This window comes from Dromiciops gliroides, chromosome 5 (genome assembly GCF_019393635.1).
Source record: "Dromiciops gliroides isolate mDroGli1 chromosome 5, mDroGli1.pri, whole genome shotgun sequence".
NCBI lineage: Eukaryota > Metazoa > Chordata > Mammalia > Microbiotheria > Microbiotheriidae > Dromiciops > Dromiciops gliroides.
Window position 1 is genome coordinate 255,175,373 of NC_057865.1, and position 25,347 is coordinate 255,200,719.

The window sequence follows — 25,347 nt, forward strand, 5'->3', positions numbered from 1 at the left end:
GTCTGCTCATTCTTAAATTATCTCTCCTCTCCTATATACTAGTAAAGTATAAAGAGCAGTAGACTTGGAATCCAGAAGACCTGGATTTAAATCCCACTACTAATACTTAATACCTGCGTGATCATAGATAATCCACTTAACCTATCTGTCCATGGGTTTCCTCATCTATAAAATGAAAACATTGAACCAGATAGCCCCCAAGTTACTTCCAGCTCTTTCTCTGAGATCCATTGACCGGTAGATTGCTTATATTTTCTTCATTTTGGGAGATCATTTTGCTTTGTTCTAATATTTTTCTTGTTTTATGGAGTCTTTGAATTCTGTTTGCTCCATTTTATTTTTCAAGGAGTCCACTACTTAGGTATGGTTTTCTGTTTTCTTTCCTAAGCTTTTCATTCTCCTTTCAACTATTTCCTTCAAAATTCTCATTTCATTTTATTTCTTCTTTCATTTCTTTCAATTACTCTTTTTTTTTTTTTGGTGAGGCAATTGGGGTCAAGTGACTTGCCCAGGGTCACACAGCTAGTAAGTGTTAAGTGTCTGAGGCCGGATTTGAACTCAGGTCCTCCTGACTCCAGGGCTGGTACTCTATCCACTGCGCCACCTAGCTGCCCCCTTTCAATTACTTTTAAACACCTTGTGGCCAAACAGTTTTCCTACTTTGTTCTGCTGGTTATTCTCTTCTTCTGGGCTTACTTCTTAGATTATTCTTAATTATATTCGGTGTTTTCTTCTATTTACTCATATTTTTAGCCTGGTGTCTTAGTTTAGGATTCTATGTTTGGCCCAAATCACACCAGGGCTCTTAAATGGGTTGGACAGGTCTTTTCTGTAATTTTGAATGCTGCTGCTACCATCACTGCCAATCTGACTGGGGTGGCACTCTGAATTAATCCCTGGGATCTGTCAACATTTTCCAGTGGCCCAGTGTTAGTTCAAGCTTGAACTCTTCTTTACCTCTCTTTTCATGATCTGTAATTGGGAGTTTTCTCAGTCTTCTGCTATGTTGATAACAAACTACAGTGGAATGATGGGCACTAAGCTGATCTCAAGCACCTTATGGCATTGGTGCCTAGTCATTAAATTGACCATTTCTCCAATTGTGGCTATCAGTGTTATGGGAAATATGCGATTAGGTCCCACTCTTTTCTTCTTTTGCAGTGATTTATTTTAATTGGTCTCTCTCTAATTTCTGTTTTAACACTCCACAGTCAGAATCTGGCTTCAAGAACCCAAATGTTGGAGCTGCTTTTATCTTGAAATCTCCCTGTTCAGAACATGGAGGTCCTATCAGTTTTCTGGTTTGCCTAGCCTCTGTTTTCCCAATTTACCCAGGTGGATAATGGCTTGTAATGCCAATATTTGGGCCATTGGCTGGCTTCAGATCTGTTTGTGTGCATTTGGGCTAGCTCCCTGCCTCTCACCTCTGTTAGCTTCTATACTTAGAGACCTGGTTTCCCTAACATGACCTTCTTACCACCCTCAGCTGCCATGGGGTAAGTTACTTAGTAGATTAGACAGAGCAATGGCAATGAAGTCAGGAAGACCTGAATTCAGATTTGGCCTCAGACACTTAATAGATGTGTGCCCCTTCGTAAGTTAATTAACCTCTTTTTGCCTCTGTTTTCTCAACTTTAAATGGAGATAATTGAAGCCCCTATCTTGTAGGGTTGCCGTGGGGATCAAATGAGATTACGTTTGTAAAGTATTTGGCATGGTTCTTGATACATAATAGGCACCTAACAAATGTTTATTCTTTTCCCCTTCCCCTTCACCTATTTCCATGTGTACCTGCACTGGCACTGGCTTTTCTAGTTCATTTTTTCTACCAGCCTCTACCCTCTCTTGCTATCTTTTGGTTTATTTCTAGACTGGATTATCTTCTTATTCTGAGATTTCTTTGTCATTGGTCTTTTGAAAATCATTTCTGGATATTTGCTAGAGTTTTTGTGGGGAGCTTAGTCTTCTTTATGACCTTCCAAAATGCCATCTTAACTTTTTGTTACTCCCTACAAATCACTTGCACATATATTATTTTGATCTTTGTAACAATGTTGTGAAATATTAATATTGTGCCAAATTTACAAAATAGGAAATTAAAGCCAGACAGCATGGAGATAGCTCAAAGATTCTGAAAGGGAAACAGCTATGCATGGAATTGAAAGAGGTTGTCTCCTTCCCCCACCCAAATGGGATAGTATATAAGTAAAGGAATAATAAGCACATTCTCCTGGCACTGATAATCAGTGGAGTAGACATAACTAGAAAACAGCCTTTGGTTAGGGAGTATGATGTATAGATGGAAAGCTGGTATTACATTTGGAATGTCTAGTATTATGAAATAGAGAGCAAGTGGGTGGCAGCAAGATGAGGGTATGCTGGTAGCACAAGTCTATGATGAGACAGGTTATGATAGGAGTGATGTGACTGGAAGCTGAGAAGGTGTAATTCAGTGCAAGTAGTTGTAGATAAGAATTCAAGTAAAGAACATTAAAGGTTGGGTGGACCCCAGGGGCCATCTAATCTGACCTATGCCTCAAATGAGTCTCCATTTTGACTTATGCAACAAGTCATCCAGTCTTTGCTTCCAACTAAGGGAGACCCATTATATCCCAACAAGATCCTTCGGACCAACATTGATTTATGCACTGTGGGAAAACAAGCCTTGGGGTTCAGAATGGAGACATATGCTCAAGCCTATGTAGCTAGCAGGGAAGACTAAATTCATACTGAATCCTAGTCTCTGACTTACATGACAGTTCTAACAACTGGTAACAATGATGAGAGTCCCAATAAATACTCTATATGAATAGTAGTTCCGAGTTCCATTATTCTTGGAATGGGCAAAACAAACACTCAAGGAGCTATGAAGCAAGTAAACTGAGAAGTACAGCATAAGCAAATGAGAGCACTAGTGAGTGGATTCATAAGAGTAGTAGTCAGGACTTTATTTTTTGTGTTTTCTTAAGAAAGAGGTTTTTATTTATATATTTTGTTTTTACATCACCTAGATTTCCTGCTATGTCTCTCTATTCTTCCCACTTTCTTTCCCCTCACCCCATAAAGAGACACCATTTGCAAGAAAACTTTAAAAAAAAAAAAGAAAGAGAAAAATATTCAGCAAAACTAAACAAAGTGTCAAAAAAAAAAAGTCCTGATACTATATACAGGGTGGGCCAAAAGTCCTGAATATTTAATAACTCCTTTATTGTTTTTGTTTTTAATTTACAATACCATAGCATCATATACAGTATATATAGGAAATGAATTTACATTACATGTGAAAAATCAAATCTCATGAGTGGTAAAAAATAAAGAAAAAATAATTTTTAGAAAGTTATTGAAACATTGGACCCCTTCATGACTTTTGGCCCACCCTGTACAATGTCCCACATCGGTGAACCTGCCAACCCCTCAACACACACACACCCCTCTGCAAAGAAATAGGGGGAGGTACATGATAATACCTTTTCTTTGGAATCATGCATCTTTGTAATTTGGCAACATTCATTTTCCATTGTTTTGTGGTTGTATTTGACATTTACATTGCTGTAATTATTGTACATAACTGTTTTCCTGGATCTATGTGTGTCACTTTGCATCAGTTCATGTAAATCTTTACATGTTTCTCTGTATACATCATTTATCTTATTTTTTACTACATAATAGTATTCCATTTTATTCATATACCATAATTTGCTTAGTCATTCTTCAATAGATGGGCATTTACTTTGTTTATTTTGCTTCCACAAAAACAAAAACATTGCTAAAATATTTTGGTGGATATGGAGCCTTTGTTCTTTTTTAGTGATCTCCTTTGGGGCATATGCCTAGTAGTAGAATTTCTGGGTCAGATGGTATCATCATTCTGGGCACCTTTGTTTGCTTTCCAGAATGGTCGCACTAATTGACAAGAGCCAAGACTTGTATCCCCGACCTCCAGGGTCTCAGATCAATTTTCCTCTCCTTACATCACACTGGTGAATTCATTGAGTGGTGTAGAATCAATATGACTTGATGATAAGTGTGGTTTTTGTTAAAGCATTCACTATCCTTTAAAAAGAGACATTTGTATCAAAGTATTTCTTAAAGGGACATCACTTTTAAATATGGAACAGATAGCAGAGAAATAATCTTATCACAAAGGGACAATTATTGGGATAATGTTAAGTGGTTTCACATATGTCATCTTAAATGCTAAATAAAGGCAAATATATGATGACAAATGCATGAACTTATTGTTGTCACTATGCCCATGTATTTCATCCTGCCAATATTAGAACATGCTTTCTTTTCTGTTACCATATTGTTTAACGTGCTAAACCTTATTCTAGTATGATCCTTTCAAAAGAGTATTTTGAAGTAATCTTCAAAAGTTCCTATAGAAGTTACACTTCAAAGGGGCAGCTAGGTTGTGCAGTGGATAAAGCACCGGCCCTGGATTCAGGAGTACCTGAGTTCAAATCCAGCCTCAGACACCTGAAATTTACTAGCTGTGTGACCCTGGGCAAGTCACTTAACCCCAATTGCCTTACCCCCCCCCCAAAATAAAAACAACAAAAAAGTTACACTTCCTACAGAATACATTTTTTTTTAAATTTAGGAGTCACTGGGTCTTTATTCTCTCAATGGGAAATTATAGTTACCAGGTGGCTTACCAATGTTCCACACAAATTCTCATAAAATGTTGGTTTCAAATTTCTTCAAAATAGAAAGGAAACTCAATATGAATTATTTTCCTCTCCTCTCTGCTCCTTTCTACTCTTCCTTCCTTTCCCCCTTCTTCCTTCCCTTTTCCCCTTGCCTTCCTTTTTAATCTCTTTTCTCTACCTTTTCTTTTTCTTTTTTCCTCTCTCTCCCTTCTAGAAACTCCCTCTTACCAATGCATTTATGTAAATGATTTGCAACACAACCTGTATGGATCAGATACAGAATTTCAACACAAGTCTTCTAGATTCAAAGGTTGATGAGCACTCTTTTTGAAGTTATATGGTCTGGGTTCAAGTTCCGTTACTGTTATATTCTGTGTGACCTAGAAAACCTCACATAGTCTCTCTGGGCCTCTATTTCATCTGTTAAATTAAAGAGTCAAATTAGATGGCCACCATGATCCTTCTGGTTGTAAATCTACAGTATGCTCCTGCCCATTGGGCCACAATGATCCTAATATTCTTGTTTCAGAGCAGAATTTGGCATAAGGCAGAACCATCCTAGAACCCATTAAAATGGGGTTCAAAGCCTGCCTCAAACACTGGCTATGTAACCTTGGGCAATTAACTTAGGCTTTCTGAGCCTCAGATCTTCTGTTTTTAAAAATGGGGGTAATAGCACTTCCCTTGCCAGGTTTTTGTGAGAATCAGGTCAAATGTTTTACAAGCCTCGCAGAGTTATATAAATACTATCTGTAATTATTTTTATTCTATATCAAAAGGGCATAATGAGATGGTCCCACAGTATTGACCTTGAGGATAATATTAGGGGATGCCATTGTCTTTTTCTCACTGATTTATCAAAGGATGCACAAAAAGCCACTTACAGGAAGGCCTTTCCTTATCTTCCCTTTATCAAGCTGTTAATGTCTCCTCTGACTGCATCAAGGTGGGGTGATTTTGTGTTGATTCATCTTTGTATTATGTTATACTTCCTGCTCCAGAGAATGTTAATTCCTCAAAAATCATAATGGTTTCATTTTTTGTCTTTGTATCTTGGATGCCTGAAAAGCAGTGTAAGGTAGTAGACAGAGAGGTGGCACCAAAGCCAGATGACCTACCTCCAGCATTTCCAGGCACTGTAACTCCAGATGAGCCACCCAGTCTCTAAGTGTTCTAGGCAATTCTCTTAAGGCCTTAAGTTTCAGAGAAAGTGCCAACTTACATTGCTAGATCCTCCCCTTGGATTTCTCAGTATCAATAAAATCAGGGGTACACTCCCTGTTTCACTCCCTAGTGTCTTGCCCACATTAAGAGCTTAAGGATGCTTGTTGAATGAAGCAATTGAAAAAAAAACTGTTCTGCACTAATGTTCTCCCTATCACAAGGTACCACACACACGATGAGAGATGAGCTGAATGCACAAATAAAGGGACCAGTTTTGACTCATTTTCTTCATTTACTTAGGTGAGGATTTTCCCCCTCTAACCATGCAGTTTATTATCCTGTATCAGAAGAACAGTCCGTCTTTGCCTAGGAAGCCAAGATGGTGCTCACCTAGGACATGTGGTTTTGTTGTGTCTGCTGCTGCTGCTGTTGTTGCTGCTGCTGCTGGATCAGCAGCTGTTGTTGCTGCCGGCGCCTGGCAGTCCGGAGCTTCTCAAAGCGGGCCTCCATCTCTTCTAGCACTTTGGGCGTGTAGCGGACCACCAGCTTGACACTCTCCTTAGCCGCCTTGAGTAACTCCACTGCCTTCTCATGGTGTTCTCCTTCTACACTCTGTAGGCACACAGTGAACAGAACCAGTGGTTGTGTTACTCATAGGCTCTCCCATTCTGCCTTGGTCATTGATGCTTGAAAATGGGTTTGGCTTTTGAAGCCCCAAAGTACTATAGGGTATTGAACTTTTGAAAGGCTTTTACAAATAGAACTTTGCCTGGCACATCTTTATATATGATATATCCCATTTACCAACCCCCAAATCTACATGTATCTATGATATAGTATGAAGTATTATATAGGTGAGTTTTAAATAAATGAGTGACTTTTATTATGAATCCTGCTGAAATGGAATGAACTCTCTCCTTGTCTCTGCCTCTTAGAATTCTTAGCTTCTTTCAAGATACAGCTTAGGGGCCACTTCCAAGGCAAGGGAAGTCTTGCTTAACCGTCTCAGTTACACCCTGCTCTTCCAATATTACTTCACATCTACTTTACCTATTGCTTTTATTTACAAACACCCTCAATACTATTGCCTTCCCTGTGATGATTATTTTTTTGTTTTTGTTATTGCAGGGCAATGAGGGTTAAGTGACTTGCCCAGGGTCACACAGCTAGTTAAGTGTCAAGTGTCTGAGGCTGGATTTGAATTCTTATCCTCCTGAATCTAAGACCAGTGCTTTATCCACTGCACCACCTAGCTGTCCTCTGTGATGATTATTTTTAATTCATACTATACATATTTTGTTGATACATAGTTGTCTGAATGGGTCTCCCGCATTAGACTGTGACCTAGTTGAGAGGAAGTACTGTCATTTCCCTTTCTTTGTATCCCCAGTACAGGGTTTGGGGCATAGTAGGTGCTTAAATGCTTGCTGATTGACTTGCTGACTCATCTCTCTGCGTTCCTCATCTGTATAATAAGTGTGGTAAAATGAGGTTGGAATAAATTACCTCTGATCCTCTGACTTGAGTTGAAGAATAAATGGAAACAAGATATATATAAGTTACATATGTGTTGTTGTTCAGTCATTTTCTTAGTCGTGTCTGAATCTTCATGATTTGGAGTTTTCTTGGCAAAGGTTCTAGAGTGGTTTGCCATTTCCTTCTCTAGCTCTTTTACAGATGGGAAACTGGGCCAAAAAGGGTTAAGTTACTTGCCCAGGATCACACAACTAGTAAGTGTCTGAGATGGGATTTAAGATGACTCTTCGTGACGCTAGGCCAGGCACTCCATCCACTGTGCTGCCCCATGCATGATTTTATATATATATATATATATATATATATATATATATATATATATATATATACACATGTGTGTATGTATGTATATATTTGTGTATATACACATAGTTATCATTACACATGTATGTTTATACATATACCTATACATGTATACATACACACATATATAACATATTTCTAGTGAGGTTTGCTAGCAATGGACGAGTAGAGTAGCAATATATTATTATTTTAAATATTAAAAAGTGGGCATTCTGAACTTGACAAATACCAAAAAATGTTAGCATTTCCACATAGGGAACAAAAATGTGGATTATATATGTAACACTGACTGCATAAAGCTTATTGTTTCTTTTAGGATATGGTAATCCAACATTCCAAAGTTGTCCCACTTGTCTGTGTTTCCTTCTGAACCACCTTTTCTTCTCTCCTCTGTCCTTTTTAAAAAAATACATCACTGATGTTATCTATCACCTTCTCTCCCTTTATTATTCTTTTTATTCATACTATTATTTTGTTTTTGTTTTTTGTGGGGCAATGAGGGTTAAGTGACTTGCCCAAGGTCACACAGCTAGTAAGTGTCAAGTGTCTGAGGTTGGATTTGATCTCAGATCTTCCTGAATCCAAGGCCAGTGCTTTATCCACTGTGCCACCTAGTTGCCCCTTATTCATACTATTATAAACTGATTAATTTCACATTCTACTGAAGTGTGGTCATCTTTGCTGGAAAATGGGGAAATTACAATACTATTTAAACAAACACAGCTTAAACAAAAAGACTAATTTGCTGTGTCTCCACTATGTGTTGCATACACTCCCAAACTGTTTCACTGACAAAATGAGGACCAGTGATTTTTTTTTTTTTTAAATAAGGGACAGGTAATGTGGACCACTATTTTTCCAGTTCTTTATCTGACTGGCCTGATCCCATCAATGAATTTATGTACATGAGTTTAGAATATAGAATTCTCTTGTCTTCAATCAATTAATGTATGGTCATTCCCATAGATCTATTCAATATCTATTTTATTCTCTTTTCCCTCTAGTCTTAGTTTTGCATTACAAGTACCTTAGATAGGGATGGATTGAAGTCATTCATTTACTCAATAAGTATTTATTAAATACCTAATTCATTCACTGCACTATGTACCTTGATGAGTATGAAAGGAAAGTTAAGGGACAGTTCTATACTCAGCATATTTAGAGATTTTTTTTGTCATTTGGTAATAAGTATGTCACTTTTAATTAAAGGTTATAATGATTTGGCCTTACGTACCTCCCAATTTTAAATGTTTATAGCTTACATTTGACTTCAGATAGCAAAATTAGTGAGCCTGCCCATGTAAGTAGCTTCTCTGACCTTTTTTTGGCTTCTTTCTCCTCTTCCACTATAATCAATTGATTGGTTTAGAAATCCCAAGTTAACCCCATAAATCTGATGATTTCCTTTACGTGTTATTCATGTATATCCACATCTCACATCCTTCCTGAAAATATAAGCTCATTGAGGGCAAGGACTATGTCTGATATTGATTCTGTATTTCCAGTGCCAACCTAGAACAGCACAGCATGTAATAGATGTGCTTCTTGAGTCTGAGTTTGACACCAAAGGCACTTGCAAATGAACACATATGCTCAGCAGAGAGACACTTCACCAAGCGTTGATAATTCAATTTGATAATTATTTAATGATTGCCTACTATATTCAACAAACTTTGTTAGCAGTAAATGATCCATCCTGCCCCAAGATCTGCCCCAATCAGCTGCCAAGTCTTATAGTTCATACTTCTCCAACACCATTATACTTGTGGCTCACACTCCAACTAACTGTAACCTCAATAAGGATATGGCGTATTTAAAAATTTAGGAAAACACATTCTTTCTCCCAGCTCCTAGCATAGAATTCTAAACACATTAGATGTTTACAGGTAAAAGTGTTTGTTCATTGAAAAACCAGGTGATGGAACAAAATTGGAAGCAAAATGCATTTAAGAAAGGCAGGCTGGCTTAGCGATCCTCAGCAATGCAATGATCTAAGACAATTCCGAAGGACTTAGGATGACAAATGCTATCCACCTCCAGACAAAGAACTAATGGGATCTGAATGCTGATGGAAGCAAACTTTTCTTTACTTTATTTTTCTTAGTTTTTTGGGGGGGCGGGGAGGGGAGGGAGTCTGTGTTTTCTTTCACGACATGACTAATATGGAAATATGTTTTGCATGACTGCCAATAACCTGTATCAGATTTCTTATTATGTCAGTGAGGGGGTGAGGGAGGAAAGGAGGGAGAGATTTGGAATTCAAATTTTTCAAAAACTGAATGTTATTTTTTACATGTAATTGGAAAATATATATTTTTTAAAAGACAGGCAAAGATTTACAGAGACTTTTTTCTCAAAAATAGTAGTGATAATAAACTCCAATTGCCTCACAAAAACAAAACTAAACAAATAATAAATAAATAAATAAAATGTAAAATTCTCTAAAATAAAGATTAAAGCCTTGCCTAGGACAGTATTAGGGAAATTAAGAAGAATGATTGCTTTGGGATAAATGATAATGATTTCTGTTTTGGACATATTGAGCTTGAAATGCCTAAAGAATATCCAATTTGAAATATCCAGTAGCTAGTAAGTGACAAGGAACTGGGGTTCAGGAAAGAAACTAAGGCTGGATATAGAATATAGAGAAACAGGAGAAGAGGTTCCAGGAGAGAACACTAGGAGATATATGCAGTGTCATTATGTAGGTGAAGATCTATCCAAAGAGACTGAGTAGTGGGTCAGACAGGTAGAAGAACCACGGGTATGTATGTGTGTGTGTGTGTGTGTGTGTGTGTGTGTGTGTGTGTGTGTGTGTGTGTGTAGGGGGGGGGAAGCATTATGAAAACTATTGAAGAGAAAGCATCTAAGGGGGCAAAGGATGATCACTGGTGTAAAAAGATGCAGAGAGGTCAAAAAGGATGAGGTCTGAGAAATGACTAAGATTTGGCAATCAAGAAATCCCTGGGTCAAAGGGCAAAGACGGTTCAATAACTCCTTGGGCATAATTCCAGATTGCTCTCCAAAGTGGTTGGATTAGTTCACAGTTCCACCAACCGTGAATTAGTGTCCCAATTTTTCTACATCCCCTCCAACATTTGTCACATTCTCCTTCAGTAATTTTAGCCAATATGATAGGTATAAAATGATATCTCATTTAATTTGCATTTGTCTAATCAATAATGATTTAAAGCATTTTATGTGACTATAAATTATTTTTATTTCTTCATTGGAAAACTGCTTGTTCATATCTTTTGACCATTTATCAATTGGGGGATGACTTGTATTCTTATAGATTTGACAACATTCTTTATATATTTGACATATGAGACCTTTATCTGAAAAACTGTCCATAAATTTCCCCCAAATTTTCTGCTTTCCTTCTGATCTTGGCTACATTTGTTTTATTTTTATAAAACCTTTTTAATTTTAGGTAATCAAAATTATCCATTTTAATATTACTAAATTATTTACTTTTTTTTATTAAGTTATTAAACTACCTATATCCTTTTACTGCAATACCACTACTAGATCTGTTTGCAAAGGTGATTAGGGAAAAGGGGAAAAACCCACATGGTTTAAAATATTTATAGCAGCTCTCTTTGTGGTGGCAAAGAACTAGAAATTGCAGGGATGCCCATTAATTGGGAAAAGGCTTAGCAAGTTGCCATATATGAATGTGATGAAATACTACTGTGCTATAAGGAATGATGAGCTTGATGACCTTAGACAAACAAGGATAGACTTTCATGAAATAATGAAGAGAGAAATGAACAGAACCAAGAGAACATTGTATACAGTAACAGCAATATTGTTTTAAGAACAACTTTAAGTGACTAAGCCATTTTGACTACTGTAAATACCCAAATTAACTATAAATGACATATAAAGGAAGATGGTATTTGCATCCAGAGAAAGAACTGGTAAATAGAAATATGTCCAGAATGATTTTACACACACATACATTTGTGTCTAATAGTAGCTAACTCTATGTTGGGAGGTGGGGGAAGGGGAAAAAGGGGAAAAAAGAAATTTCCACGATAGTTTTATTATATATTAAAAATAATAGAAAGTTTGTACGTAATAGATTTGCAGGTTCATGTGCAAATCCTAATATGTTTTTGAAGTGCTTGTTTTATTTCTTAAGTTCAGAATAAAATAAATAGGTTAAAAAAGATACCCTTGTTAACTTTGAGGAGAACAATCTTTGAATAATTAGGTCAGAAGTCAGCTTGTAGAGGATTTAAAATTAAGGGGGAGGGGCAGCTAGGTGGCACAGTGGATAGAGCACCGGGGCCCTGGATTTAGAAGGACCTGAGTTCAAATTCCACATCAGACACTTAACACTTACTAGCTGTGTGACCCTGGGAAAGTCACTTAACCCCAATTGCCTCACCCCCCAAAAAAACAAAAAACAAAACAAACAAATAAAATCAAGGGGGCAGCTAGGTGGCACAGTGGATAGATCACTGGCCCTGGATTCAGAAGGACCTCAGTTCAAATTCAACCTTAGACACTTGACACTTACTAGCTGTGTGACCCGGGGCAAGTCACTTAACCCTCATTGCCCTGCCAAAACAAAACAAAATCAAATGAGAGGACAGGAAGTGAATGTATCTACTGTGAGTTGGTCTCAGAGAGATTGAGAAGAGAGAATATAAAGGTCCCCAGTTCAGGTGGCTTTTTCAAAGAGTTTACCTAAGAACAGAAGGAGAGATACAAAATGATAGCTAGTAGTGATACTAAACTCTAGTGTTTTTTTTTAAAGAATGACTATAACCAGACTGTGTTTGTAGGTAAAAGGAAAGGACCCAGTAGATAAGGAGAGACTGATAGTAGAGAGAATATGGGGATGATAGAGGAGACAATCTAAGGGGAAAGGAAAATAGGGAATGGGAACAAGGGTTCATGTAGAGGATTTGGTCCAAGCAAGAACAATGATTCCTCTGCATATGAGTCAAAAGGAAGGAAAAGGTAGAGAAGGGATGATGTCAGAAGGATGTGAGATGAAAATCAGGGGAAAGAGATAGCTTTTGGCAAAAGGTCTCTTTTTTTAGGTGAATTATGAGGCAAGGTCGTCAGCTGAGGGAGTGGGGTAGGAAGGCTTGATGGCAAAAAAAAAAAAGTTTAGAACAGCTGTTGTGGTGAGTGAAATAAGAAATCATTTGAGAAGCCAAGGATTCCCTTGCTTCAGTGAGAGTCCAGGAGATATAGTCTAAAATTTTGTTGGACCGCCTCCCCCCATCCCCATGGTTTCATGATTTCCTCTAATTTTGTAAAGCAGCACATGTATAGGAGTGAAGGAAGTTGATGGTAGTACTAATACAGCAGTGGAAATGGGCAGTATGAAAAGGAAGCAAGCAATTTTGGGAATAGAAAATGGTGTTGAGTTGTTGAACTGATTCACTAGTGGGTCAAGATTTGGAAGGAAAGACAATGTACCCAGAGTATGTTTGCTGACTTGGGAATTTACTGAGAGATGGAAGGGTTGGGGGAGGGAGGGATAATGAGGAAGAACAGAAGGTTTAGAAGGAAAAAAAGGTTAGAGAGTGGTGAAAAGACAACAAATTATGATCAGATAAAGACATTTTAGAGTTCATGCACATGGAATTGGAATACTCATGGGGATGGTAAAATGCAGGGTATAACTATGCCTGTGCATAGCAGAACTGGAGTAACTAGGCACCTAATTAATGCTTGTTGATTGATTGGTTGAAGTTTCCCCTTTTCAACTTCATATGCAAATGACCTTTGAAGGTCCTTTGGCACCAGCAGTGTTTTTTATCCTTGGGAGCTCCTAACAAAATGCTAAGGGCATGGTAGATGTTCAGCAAATATTTGCAGGGTTAACCAGACCTGTTGGGAGAGCAGGCAGCCCTACATACACAGTGCAATTTGAGAGGTTTGGATATTTGTTTCACAGACCTTTTGTTAAGTCCTGAAATCCCCGTGTTCATACATTTGCAACTAGAAGATTTAGAGATGTCACTTATTCAAAGTCTTGATTGATGTGGTGGTGTCATATGACAGAATATGTGCTAGACGCTGACCACCTGATTTGAAATCCGGTGGTGCAATGGAAAGAGAGCTGGGCCTGGAGTTGGGAAGTCCTGAATTCAAATTCTGCCTCAGATATTAAACCAGTTGTATGATGATGGGCAAGTCATTTAACCTGTTTGCCTCAGTTTACTCAGCTATAAAATGGAGATAATAATAGCACTTACATCCCTGTGTTCTTGTGAGGATCAAATGAGATAATATATGTAAAGTGCTTAGCATGGTGCCTGGGCATATAGTAGGTACCATATAAATGTTAGTTATCATTTTCATCATCATCATCATCAAATCCTACTTCTGACACTATACATAATCTTGTGCAAATCACTTAATGTTTCTGGGCCTCCGTTCTCTCATCTATAAATTGTACTAGATGTTATCTAAAGTCTTTTCCAATTCTAAATCTGTGATCTTCTTATTTTCCAAATCTTTGAGAAAGCCCTCCCCCACCCCACCCACCCACCCCACAGGCCTGGGGATGGGGGGAGGATGGTGGTAGTGGTCGTGTGATGATTAAGAATTTGGCCCAGAGTCACAAGCACAGTAATACATCAGGGATCTGAACCTCTGGCTTACAAATTCATTACTCTTCTCATTGCACTGTGATGAAACTCCACTCCTTTAGGCTGAAGGATTTTCAGATGTTTATTAAAAAGTAAAAATGTCAGGGGGAAGAGTTCATACTTGAGCATGAGTTAATTTTGCAAGTGCTGTCCAATAAGATAGCATGAAGAGGACCGGTTTTCCTAAGGTGGTGGATGGATGGTTGAGAATACTACAATTTCATTGGGGGTGGTAGGTGGGAAAGGGAGGATCCCCAAAGACAGATTCAACTATTCCACAGTTTCAGCCAGTAATATGTTGTCAACAATGTAAGTATGCATTTTTTTTCTGTTCTAATCTTTATTTGAAATGCTTAACAAAAATCTCTCATAAGGGAAAATGAGTTAAAAATAGTTTTATTACTATTTCCAGCACTCAAGACTACAAGCTAACCAAATCCTGAACAGATGTAAAAACATATGAACAGGATTTTGTTTAACTGTTAACACATAAAGAAACTCATTTTCATAAAGGAAGCTAAGAACAACGTCTCAGTAAGCGATCACATGCATGCTTATTTCACTTAGAAAGCCTCATGCCAATAGTAGGCACTAGCAACTTTAAAACTGGTTAATTTAATTGGAAATAGGCAATAATCAAAAAACTGGTAAAATGAACTATTTTTTTTTTGTAATGGAAATGTTCTGATACTCAACAAACTTCCTCTTAGCTTTAACAAATGGATGGATGGCTGTTCCCTGTTAGCCTCATACAGTCCAATTCTCCACACAGACTAAGGGAGGAACGGTTTCAGATAATGAAAAGCCATGGGGAATCTGTTCAGTTGCAGTAGGCTATGATTCTGTTCACTATAGCAGAGAAGCTTGCCATGGGCATCATGGGAAGTTATGGCTCTGGGCCAACAGGGTGGGCATGATTCCTGCCCTGAGAGATTTTATTGTTTATAACTGGGTGAAATCCAAGGCCTCACTCTTTAAGGTGTTTCTCTGCTGTGGAGAATCACAGCAATTCAAGTTTTTGGAAGGGGACCTAGGATACCATCTACGTTTATCTCTGTCTAAAACACAAAATCTTTCTATATCTCTAATGGAACAATGGGGTGGGAAGAGTGATATGGCTACTCGCACCGCTTGGCTGGGCTGGAACATATAAATGACAATAATTGCAGGAGGAGGGAGTACCGTCAGGCCTTACTATTTGTCCTACCATGGTACCCTAAGGTCTGCTGGCTCACTGTATTTCTACAGTTTCCAGAGGCCTGGCCAGTGCAGTGCCATCTGACATGGTGATGCACTGTAATTACCACTGGACCTCTCCATGCACCATTTTGCAAGTGAATTCTCTTATATGAGCTCTTTCTCCCATTTAGAGTATCAGTTCCTTGAAAGTAGGGGTTGTCCTGATTTTCTATTTTTAGCCTCAGTTCTTTAGCACAGTGCTTGACTCATCAAAAGGGTTTAATAAATGCTTTTTCATTCATTCAATTCATTCAGCTTTTTCTTGAAGACATTTAATGATTGGAACCCCACTATCACATCTAGTAACAAATTTCATGGTTTAAAAGCTCTAATGGCAAAGAAAAGAATGTTTTCTGTTACATTAAAATATGATCTGTCTCCCTGTAAAGTCTTTTTATTTATTTATTTATTTATTTATTTATTTATTTATTTTTTTAGTGAGGCAATTGGGGTTAAGTGACTTGCCCAGGGTCACACAGCTAGTAAGTGTTAAGTGTCTAAGGCCGCATTTGAACTCAGGTACTCCTGACTCCAGGGCCGGTGCTCTATCCACTGCGCCACCTAGCTGCCCCCTCCCTGTAAAGTCTTGCTACTTCTCACCTCTGGAGCCAAGAAGAAATCTAATTTCTTTTTTCAGTTATTAGAAGAGAGTGAACATAGCCCCTCCCCCTCACTAAATCTTTTCTTCTCAACAATTTCTTTTAACTGCAACAAAGGGTCACAAGCTTGATCTAGTTAGTCAGGTGGGAAAAGACTCCCTTTGTGAATACTGGACTGGTTCTTGTTCATTGTCCAGATGGGATGGGCCTTAGGCATAGTCTGTCTACATCAGGAAGTGGTGTGGTGTAGTAGAAAGCACACTGAACTTGGAGTCCTAACTGGGTTTGATTATCAGCTCTGCCAATTTTGTTACAGGGTGATTATGTCCATGTCACTTACTTGCTCCGGGCTTCAGTTTCTTTATCGGTAAAATGATGGTGATGGATTAACCCATCCTTGATCTTTTTTTTTTTTTTTTTTTTTTTTTGCAGGGCAATGGGGGTTAAGTGACTTGCCCAGGGTCACACAGCTAGTAAGTGTCAAGTGTCTGAGGCCGGATTTGAACTCAGGTCTTCCTGAATCCACAGCCGGTGCTTTATCCACTGTGCCACCTAGCTGCCCTATCCTTGATCTTTAAAGGTTTCTTTCAGCTCTAAATTTATGATTCCCATATGATTGGATGATGTAACCTGAGGGGAATTCCTGAAAGGTGTATCCTTCCTAAACATATTACACTCAATGGCTTGCCACACAATTAGTCACTCCTTTGGGTTAAGGCACTAAAATGTATATGGTATCAAAAAGGCAAATGACATGGTCAGTCTTTCATATCTTAGTATGAGTCTTTTGGAAGCCCAGCTCAGGAGAAAAGAGAATACAGGACAAATCCATTTTTGTTAGGGAGAAGGGAATCATGAAAGGACCAGTGTTTATGATGCTGAGGACCTCAGACACCTATAGGTCTGGCAGGAAAAACCACATGAGGAGGGTACAGGAAAATGATGTTCTGTGTAACAACTTCATGACATAATATGTATTCTTGATTCATTTCCATTCCTGATTGATGACTTAGCATTGGAACAACCTCAGACGTTAGTGAGTCCAGCCTATGGCTCAACAGAAATCTACTCTACAATATTTAAAAAGTAGCTATCCAAAATCTTGCTCAGAGGAGTGGACTACCCCACGAAGTGGTTCATTCTACTCTGGCCAATTCTAATTGTTGAGAAGTTTTTTTCCTTATATTGAGTCTAAATTTACCTATTGTCAAGATTCTTAATTCTGCCCTCTGGGGTCAAGTAGAACAACTGAGCCCTCTTCAGCACAACAACACTATAAATACTTAAAGTGGGCTCTCATATCTCTGTAAATTTTCTCCTTTTCTAACCCATTTATCACAAGATCGCCCATCCTCTTACCTTTGTGGTCATCCTTCTCTGGACTTATTTTTATCCATCTACATACTTTGCTTCTTTTAAAATCACATTAGATTTGTTGTTGCTGTTGTTGTCATGCCAAATCATTGAGGCATGTTGAACTTCTTGTCTCTTAAGAAGACTCTTGGGGCAGCTAGATGGAGCAGTGTATGGAGTACTGGCCCTGGAGTCAAGAGGACCTGAGTTCAAAATTGCCCTCAGACACTTGATACTTACTAGCTGTGTGAACCTGGGCAAGTCACTTAATGCCAATTGCCTCACCAAAAAACAAAACCAAACAAAAAGAAGAAAAAGAAGAAGACTCGTGTGTGTGTGTGTGTGTGTGTGTGTGTGTGTGTATTTTTTTTTTTCCGGTGAGGCAATTGGGGTTAAGAGACTTGCCCAAGGTCAGACAGCTAGTAAGTGTCAAGTGTCTGAGGCTGGATTTGAACTCAGGTCCTCCTGACTCCAGGGCCAGTGCTCTATCCACTGCACCACCTAGCTGCCCCCTTGTATATTTTGCTCCCCGCCCCCCCCAGGAAAACTATCTTGCTACATCTCCCTTTTTTTGTACTTGTTTAATCGGTTATTAGAATATAAGTAGAGGATTTTATATTTATTTTATTTATTTTTATGTATATTTATATTTATTTCATTTAAATTTCACCTCATAAAATGAGATCATGATTCTATCAGTTCATCACTCTCCTATTTCAATACTTTTGGATCCTGTTACCCAATGTATTAGTTTTTCCTGAAGTTTGACAAATATGGCATCTTTGCTTTCACCTAAGTCATTAATAAGAGTGTTGAAGAGAACTGGGTTAAGGACACATCTGTGGGACACTCCATCAGACCTCTTTCTAGGTCAAGATCAATCCATTAACCATTATTCTTTGAGTCTGCTCATTCTGAATTCTGAATTCACTTGATTATACTAACATTTAGCCCATACCTCTTTATCTAGGCCGAGAGGGGACTGCTATTTGCAAAAATGTGATTCTATTATCTAATATTTACAATGCATCACAATAACTCACGTTTGCTACTTTTTTTTGAAAAAAAAAAAAGACATTTGGTTGCTATGCATTCACTGATGCTTTTACATTTTGCACCTTCAAAATTTATCCCAACCGTAATTATGGCAAAAAGAAAACAACAACAACATCATTGTATTCAGAGTCAGAAGATGGGTTTAGGTCTGAAATGTGCTGCTTACTAGGTATGTGACCTTCGCAAAGACACGTACTGTTTCTGAGTCTATTTCCTCAGTTTTAAATCAGTGATGATATGTGTACATACTACCTGCTTCAAAGGCTTGGCATAGAAATTGTATACAATAATCTGTATGAAGCTAACTTTCTACATGGTGAGGAACCACTTAAAATAAAACTATTTTTATTGATAATAAAAAGGGGATAATACCATAGCAAACTGTCAAGACACTACTAAAAGGGGAGAAAGTCTGTTTTTCAGCCCAAATTGGCCTTTTTATGTGTGTTTTTCCCTCTCAGTCAGCATCTCACTTGTTGGTTCAAGGAAAATAGATCTTGCCTTCTGCCCATTAGAGTCTGAATGCCTGGTGGGGATGCTTGTTTCCATATTCTTCTAAGTGGCAAAAGGGAGGTGGGAGACCAGTCTTCATGGACTGGGTTTCTAGATGCAATAAGTGAATATAAAAGCTGAAATCAGAGTTGTCTGGTTAGAATTGTGCCTAAAAGTATAGACCATGGTGTCAAAGATTTAGAGCTGAGAAAGATCTCAGAGGTCATCGAGTTGAATCCCCTCATTTTATAGATGAGGAAACTGTGTCAGGTAAAAGTTAAATGACTTGGTCACATGGCAACTGCGTATCTGAGGCAGGATTTGAGCCAAGTATTCCAGCGTCCAATCCACTGAGTCTTGACCCTAAAGACCTTCTGCCCCTAATATCCAAAGAAAACTGGGAAGAGACTTTGCTCTCACTATAATAAATTGTATTAGGTAAGAAGGTTGTCAGGATGCCCAGGAGGATAGAATTCTGGGTCTTGAGCAAGGAAAACCTAAATTCAAATCTAGTTTTCAATACCTATTACCTGTGTGACCCTGGGCAAGTCATTTAATTTCTGTTTGCCTAATTTTTCTCAACTATAATAGGGATTATAATATTACCTACCTCCTAAGGTTGTTGTGAGGATAAAATGCAACCATAATTTGTAAAGCCATCATCAAATTGTTGAGACTTATTAGCCGCTATATAAATGTTCATTCCCTCTCCTCCTCCTCTTCCCTAGACACTCAAATCTTGGAGAGATTGGTTGGTGCCTAGATTTACTAAACAGAATGAGGTAGAAGAGACATCAAGGGATTTTGAGAGATGTGGGATGAGAAATAAAGAGGCCTGTCACATTATTGAAGAGAGGGAAGAATTTAAGAGTGGGTGGCAGGGTAGTCAAATATCATAAACACTGCAAAAAAGAGGATGAAGGTTTGGGCAACCATTGATTTTGCCTATGAAATAGCCCTTGTTGGTCTTCAAAAGAAGCCAGAATGAAAAGTTACTGAGTGAAGAGGAAGTAGTAGATTACTTCAGAGAATTTCAATGATGAAAGGAATCTCCAGTATGGGAGATAAAGGGAACAGGATCAAAAGAAATACTTTGCTTTTGTTTTCATTATGTTTTAGGTTGGACACCATCTAGGTATTGTAAGGAGATACTGGAGAGAAGGACACATAAAGGTCATTTTGATGAAGGTCATTGCAGAAGCTAGAAGGGATGGGATCAAGGGCATAGACTGAAGGATCAAATGAGGCAAAGATGAAAGCCACCTACCTCTTAGTCAAGAGGGAAAGAAAATGCATTAAAGATGCAGAATTTTGAAACGTGGAAGAAGAATCAGGTCAGTGAAGTAGAAAATGATGACTTCTTAAAAGAGGGGGCAGGAGTCAGTTTGGGGGCTTGAGGATAAAGAAGCATTAGGACAGTTGGGAGGAATAGCTGATAAGGAATCATCAAAGATTAATCAAGGAATTAGTGAAATGAAAGAGAGAGCCCAGCTAAGCCTAGATACCAAGAATTTGTAACAGCTCAAGCACTATTGGCTTCCTGTTTTTCTCCAACATTTAGAAGGTAGAGGAAACAAATCCCAGTGGTTACCCAGGGCTGGGGATTAAGGAAAAATAAGCACTGAAAGTCTAAGAGGTAAGTGATTCCAGGAAAATCAAAGCAAAGAGTAACTAGAACATTCCTATGTAAATATACATGCTTCATGTTAGGAAATACTTCCTGACGGAATTGACTTAAAGTCAATGAATTGGGATGCCTAACGACTTTCATTAGTCTGTGGCTAATGATGGTGAGAAAGCAACTATAGAGAGAAGAGAGCTGTTAGACTGGGAAAATAGGTAGGATCTAGGGGTCAGGCTACTGAAAGTTGTGGATGAAGATGAGGCTGACGTCATGTGTAATTTAAAATTCTAAATGTGGGTCCTAATCTGTTCCCCCAGTTTTGGGGGAAACTGACTAAAATCACTGATAAAACCAGTTTAGGTTTTTAAGGGTTTATTGAAAGATAGAAAGAGAAAGATTGAGAACAGGATTTCTACAGCCTGGCCATCCTATCTTTCCTCAACTCCTCTGTCTCGTCCTCTGCTGCTGCTGCCGCTGCCACCCCTCCACCACGGTGGAGTCAGGAACCAAAAGAGACAGCGCTCTCTGTGCAGGCTCTCCTACCTCCTTCCTGTCCCCTCCCAGAAATGGGAGGTTCTTCAAGCTGGTTGGTTGACTGGGTCGGAAGTTCAAAGTTTTTTTACATTCTGAGAACCAAGCTTTCTTAAGTACCCTCAAGCACCAGCCAGATGTGCTTAGAATCTAGTCAACTACTAATCCAGTCAAATCAGCCAGTAATCCACTCAGGTGGGTTCCTGAGTATCTGCCAAATTTCATTTATCACATTCCATTATCTTGACAGTGAGGAATTTGCAGGAATAAGATAAGAGTCTTGTTTCAAAGGAAGACTATTAAGAATTTGGGGTTTTGGATTCTGAATGTTGATGATGAGGTTCAAGTTAAGGTGGGGCTCTACAGTGATTTACCTGGAATGAAAGTGGGTGTTATTGGTATTGACAGAAAATAATTAATATAATGATAGAAAATTGTTAATATGAAATGTTACTTGCCACTTCCTTAAGTAATCCTTGTAATATCAGAATTTCAGTAAATGTCCTTATATTCCTACTCTTTTTGGGGGGGGGGCAGGGCAATGAGGGTTAAGTGATTTGCCCAGGGTCACACAGCTAGTAAATATGTCAAGTGTCTGAGGCTGGATTTGAACTCAGGTCCTCCTGAATCCAGGGCTGATGCTTTATCCACTGAGCCACCTAGCTGCCCCCCCCATCCCATTCCTACTCTTAAGATATTTATTTACTCTTCATTAGATTGAGCTGAACCACACTCTAAGTCTCCCCCCCGCCCCCAGACATTTTATCTTGTAAAGGAACCTAACTTATGCTTTCCCCTTCCACTGGGGTTCATGGCATGAAGGGCAAAACAGCCAGAATAAAATGGGTTTCCTTGTCCAGATTGTCAAGAGCCACTTAGGTCTCATGACCAGATCTTGCTAGCTCTTCTCCTAAAGGTATAAAAAGCTTTTGCATAGGTCTTCAAGGTGGGAAATCCATTGTGTTCTGCACTTGTCAGACCTCCCCAGGGTAGTAGGTTTGCTACCTTATTATTTCAATTAAAAACGCATTATTCCTCAACTCATGGATTGGGATTATTTTAGGATTTGACAGTATTAAGGAGACCAAAGGATCTTGTTCAGCCAGGGTTTTGCTAATGTTATCAATGTGTCTGCCAAAGTGAGTAAGGATAAGTGCAGTGGGAGACTGAATTAAATGTTTAAGTCATTAGGGAAGGTGGGAGAGCATTTTAGGGAATGATAGACTGAAGCAATGAAGACAGGGAAATTGTAATTTGAGAATAGACTCCAACATGCCTAGCATTTTCTTCACCAAATCCAAAGAGCCCACGTGGGTGATAAATGTGAAGAGAAATATCTAAGTGTTCTTAATAGAACAATGGTCTGAAAAAAACATGGGGGAGCAAAGATTAGGCTGGTTTCTTCTAGTTCTGTGCCTGGAAATTAGGGGTAGAGAAAATGATAGAGTAAACCTATCTGGAAAGGGCATTAAGGGGAGTGGTGCCAAAGGAGGAAAACCTCTTTCATTTCAGGTAAAAGGCAAGAGCCTTGGTGGGGAGGGAAGGGTGAGTAAGGATATAGGAGAGTTTATTCACAATAGAAATCTGTAAAGCCCAATGGAAGATGCACTGGATAGAGAAGGGCTGGAGTGGAATAGGACTAAACTCGATAGGAATTATAGTAGCAGGGGAAAGAGTTATATGTGCCCAGATACCTGAGGGAAAAAGTGATAAACTCCAACCAAATGCTGCGCTTGGAGTTACTAAATGTGATCATGAAGCTCACCTCTGCTGCGTAAATACCTTTGTGACACTGTGCAAGTCATTCAAACTATTTGGGCCTCAGTTTCCTCATCCGTTGTTTTTTGTCCTTTATTCTCGAAGAGGACCATGACTTTGGAGTGATGTCATGACTTGCAGTGAAATGGATTTAAGTGAAGAAGGGCTGTGCAAGGTCACCAGCCTCACTCTCTCCTCCAGAGCCATCTGGGTCCAGTGTCAAGATGCATATCAGGATACCTGGAGATGATCCCAGATGTTTAAGGCGATTGAGGTTAAGTGATTGCCATGTGACAAATCACTTAACCTCTGTTTGCCTCAATTTCCTCATCTATAAAATGGGAATAATAATAGGATCTACCTCCCAGGATTATTGTCAGGATCAAAGAGATAAAAATTGCAATTGCTTAGCATGTTGCCTGGCACATAGTAAGTGCTAAACAAATGTATTAGTAGTAGTAGTAGTAGTAGTAGTAGTAGTAGTAGTAGTAGTAGTAGTGGTAGTGGTAGTAGTAGTAGTAGTAGTGGTGGTGGTAGTAGTAGTAGTAGTAGTGGTAGTAGTAGTAGTAGTAGTAGTAGTAGTAGTGGTGGTGGTGGTAGTAGTAGTAGTAGTAGTAGTAAAATCTTGTTTTGAACACTTCCTGTGAGACCTTGGATTAATCACTTACCCTCCCCGGGTTTCAGTTTTCTTATGTACAAAAATGGAGAATTCCAAATAGATTGCAAAGTCCCTTCCAGTTAGAGAACTAGTATTTAAGATACAAAGAACTTAAGTGTTTAGGCTACAAATAGAATGTTTCAGTTGGGAGTTGGGGTGAAGTTTGTACTATCTGAGCAAAAAGAGTTTCCTAAGCTCAAGCTTGTAAAGAGGTGGTTTAAGACTGTTTAAGAGAACCAGCCAACTGGCTTTCCGTCAGCCTGGAGTAGTTTAGAAGTACCATCTGCAAAGGCACAATTGATATGCTAATTGGAAATCATCTTTATTTATTCATTAAAGTAGTTCTAAGAACCTCTACAATCACCCTTTGTTAAGAGGAGGAAACCAGCTCAGAAGAGCCAGATAGAAGCAGGCACATATAGGGAAGAAATTAGAAGGGGGAAAAAAATCCTTATAAGTAACCAAGCATTACCAAGGTCAAGTTGGAGCCCCAAGATCAAGGGTAGGGATGGCAAGAATGTGTGTGCATATGATTATAGATAGCCTAACCCTAAGAGGCCTAGTTATGACTATTTAATTGGACATCTCTTGAACCATGAAAGTGCAGCGAGTACACAGCATTAGCAGGAGACCCAGGGGGCACAGAATCTAAGAGAGGCAGAAGCTTTGTTAAAATTGGTGGCAGGAAGGAGCGCTCTGCAAATCTAACATTTGATTGATATTGGCTCCACCTTTCAAATCTGGAAATTACATTTAGAAATGAAAGGCGGGCGACAGTGCACCAGCCCAATGCATGGCTCTGTAGTAACCCCGGAAACTTCTGCTACTAAAGAAAAAAGTATCACTCCCACAACCACCCCCAAACTATGATTCATTGGAATCAGGTAGTGGGGGGTGGGGGTGGGGGTAGAAATCTACATCTAAGGCCAGCAGCAGTTCTAGTGGGAACACAATGATTACTCCAACCATGCTGTACCTGACAGCGGAATCAGACCGGCTGGAAATATGTACTCGGGAAAAATGAAGCCTGAACCTGTCTGGGGGTGCAGAGAGGGAGGGGAATAGATTGATCGCTGACAATACTGGGGCTACAAGAATGCTTTTACGTTCACAGATTTGTGACTCATAGCTCTGAATATTTGAGGTATAAACATCGCTACCTCCCCACCCACACCCATTTCCCAAGAACTCTTTGTTTAAGCTCCACGGGGTGCAGAGCTCCTTGCAGAGACAACGGAGGGTAGGCAATGTGTGCCAGTACCCGCGTCTCCATAATTTACTCTACAGGGGACTATTGGACTTTGGGGGAGGGGGGAGGGGGAAGAGAGAAATATTGGCTTGAAAGAATGTGGATAAAAGTAGCACCCGGTGGATGGACTTTGGCCAGAAGATAGAGTGATCCTGAGCAACAAACAGTTCAAATGCTTTGATGGTGCTGGGTGGGCCGGAAGTCAAGACAACCTGAATTCCAATTCCACCTCAGACACTAAGAGGACTTGTAAACTGGAGCATGTCTCAGCCCCATTTCTCTCATTTATGAGATGGAGATAATAGCATCTCCTTCATATGGGTTGTCGTGGGGATCAAATCAATACATTGGCAAACATTTATTAAGTGCCAATTGTGTACCAGGTCCTGTCCTAAGTGCCAGAGATACCAAAAAAGAGGCAAAAATGAAATAATGCATAAAGCAGTTTGTTTTCCCATCCTTAAAGTGGTCTACATTGCTGTTGTTTAGTGGTGTCCAAACTCAACATGATCT

The 25,347-nt window shown here is 39.0% G+C and overlaps 1 protein-coding gene across 4 annotated transcripts in view; it reads right to left on the bottom strand.

The window, feature by feature from the left end:
- The window catches only part of LIN7A (lin-7 homolog A, crumbs cell polarity complex component), a 236,708-nt gene that overhangs the window by 50,644 nt on the left and 160,717 nt on the right, over positions 1-25,347 (bottom strand). For all 4 annotated transcript variants that reach the window (XM_043967440.1, XM_043967437.1, XM_043967441.1 and 1 more), the window contains exon 5: positions 6,207-6,428. In XM_043967440.1, the coding sequence (XP_043823375.1) occupies positions 6,207-6,428 (222 nt within the window). The remainder of the gene's footprint in view (positions 1-6,206; positions 6,429-25,347) is intronic.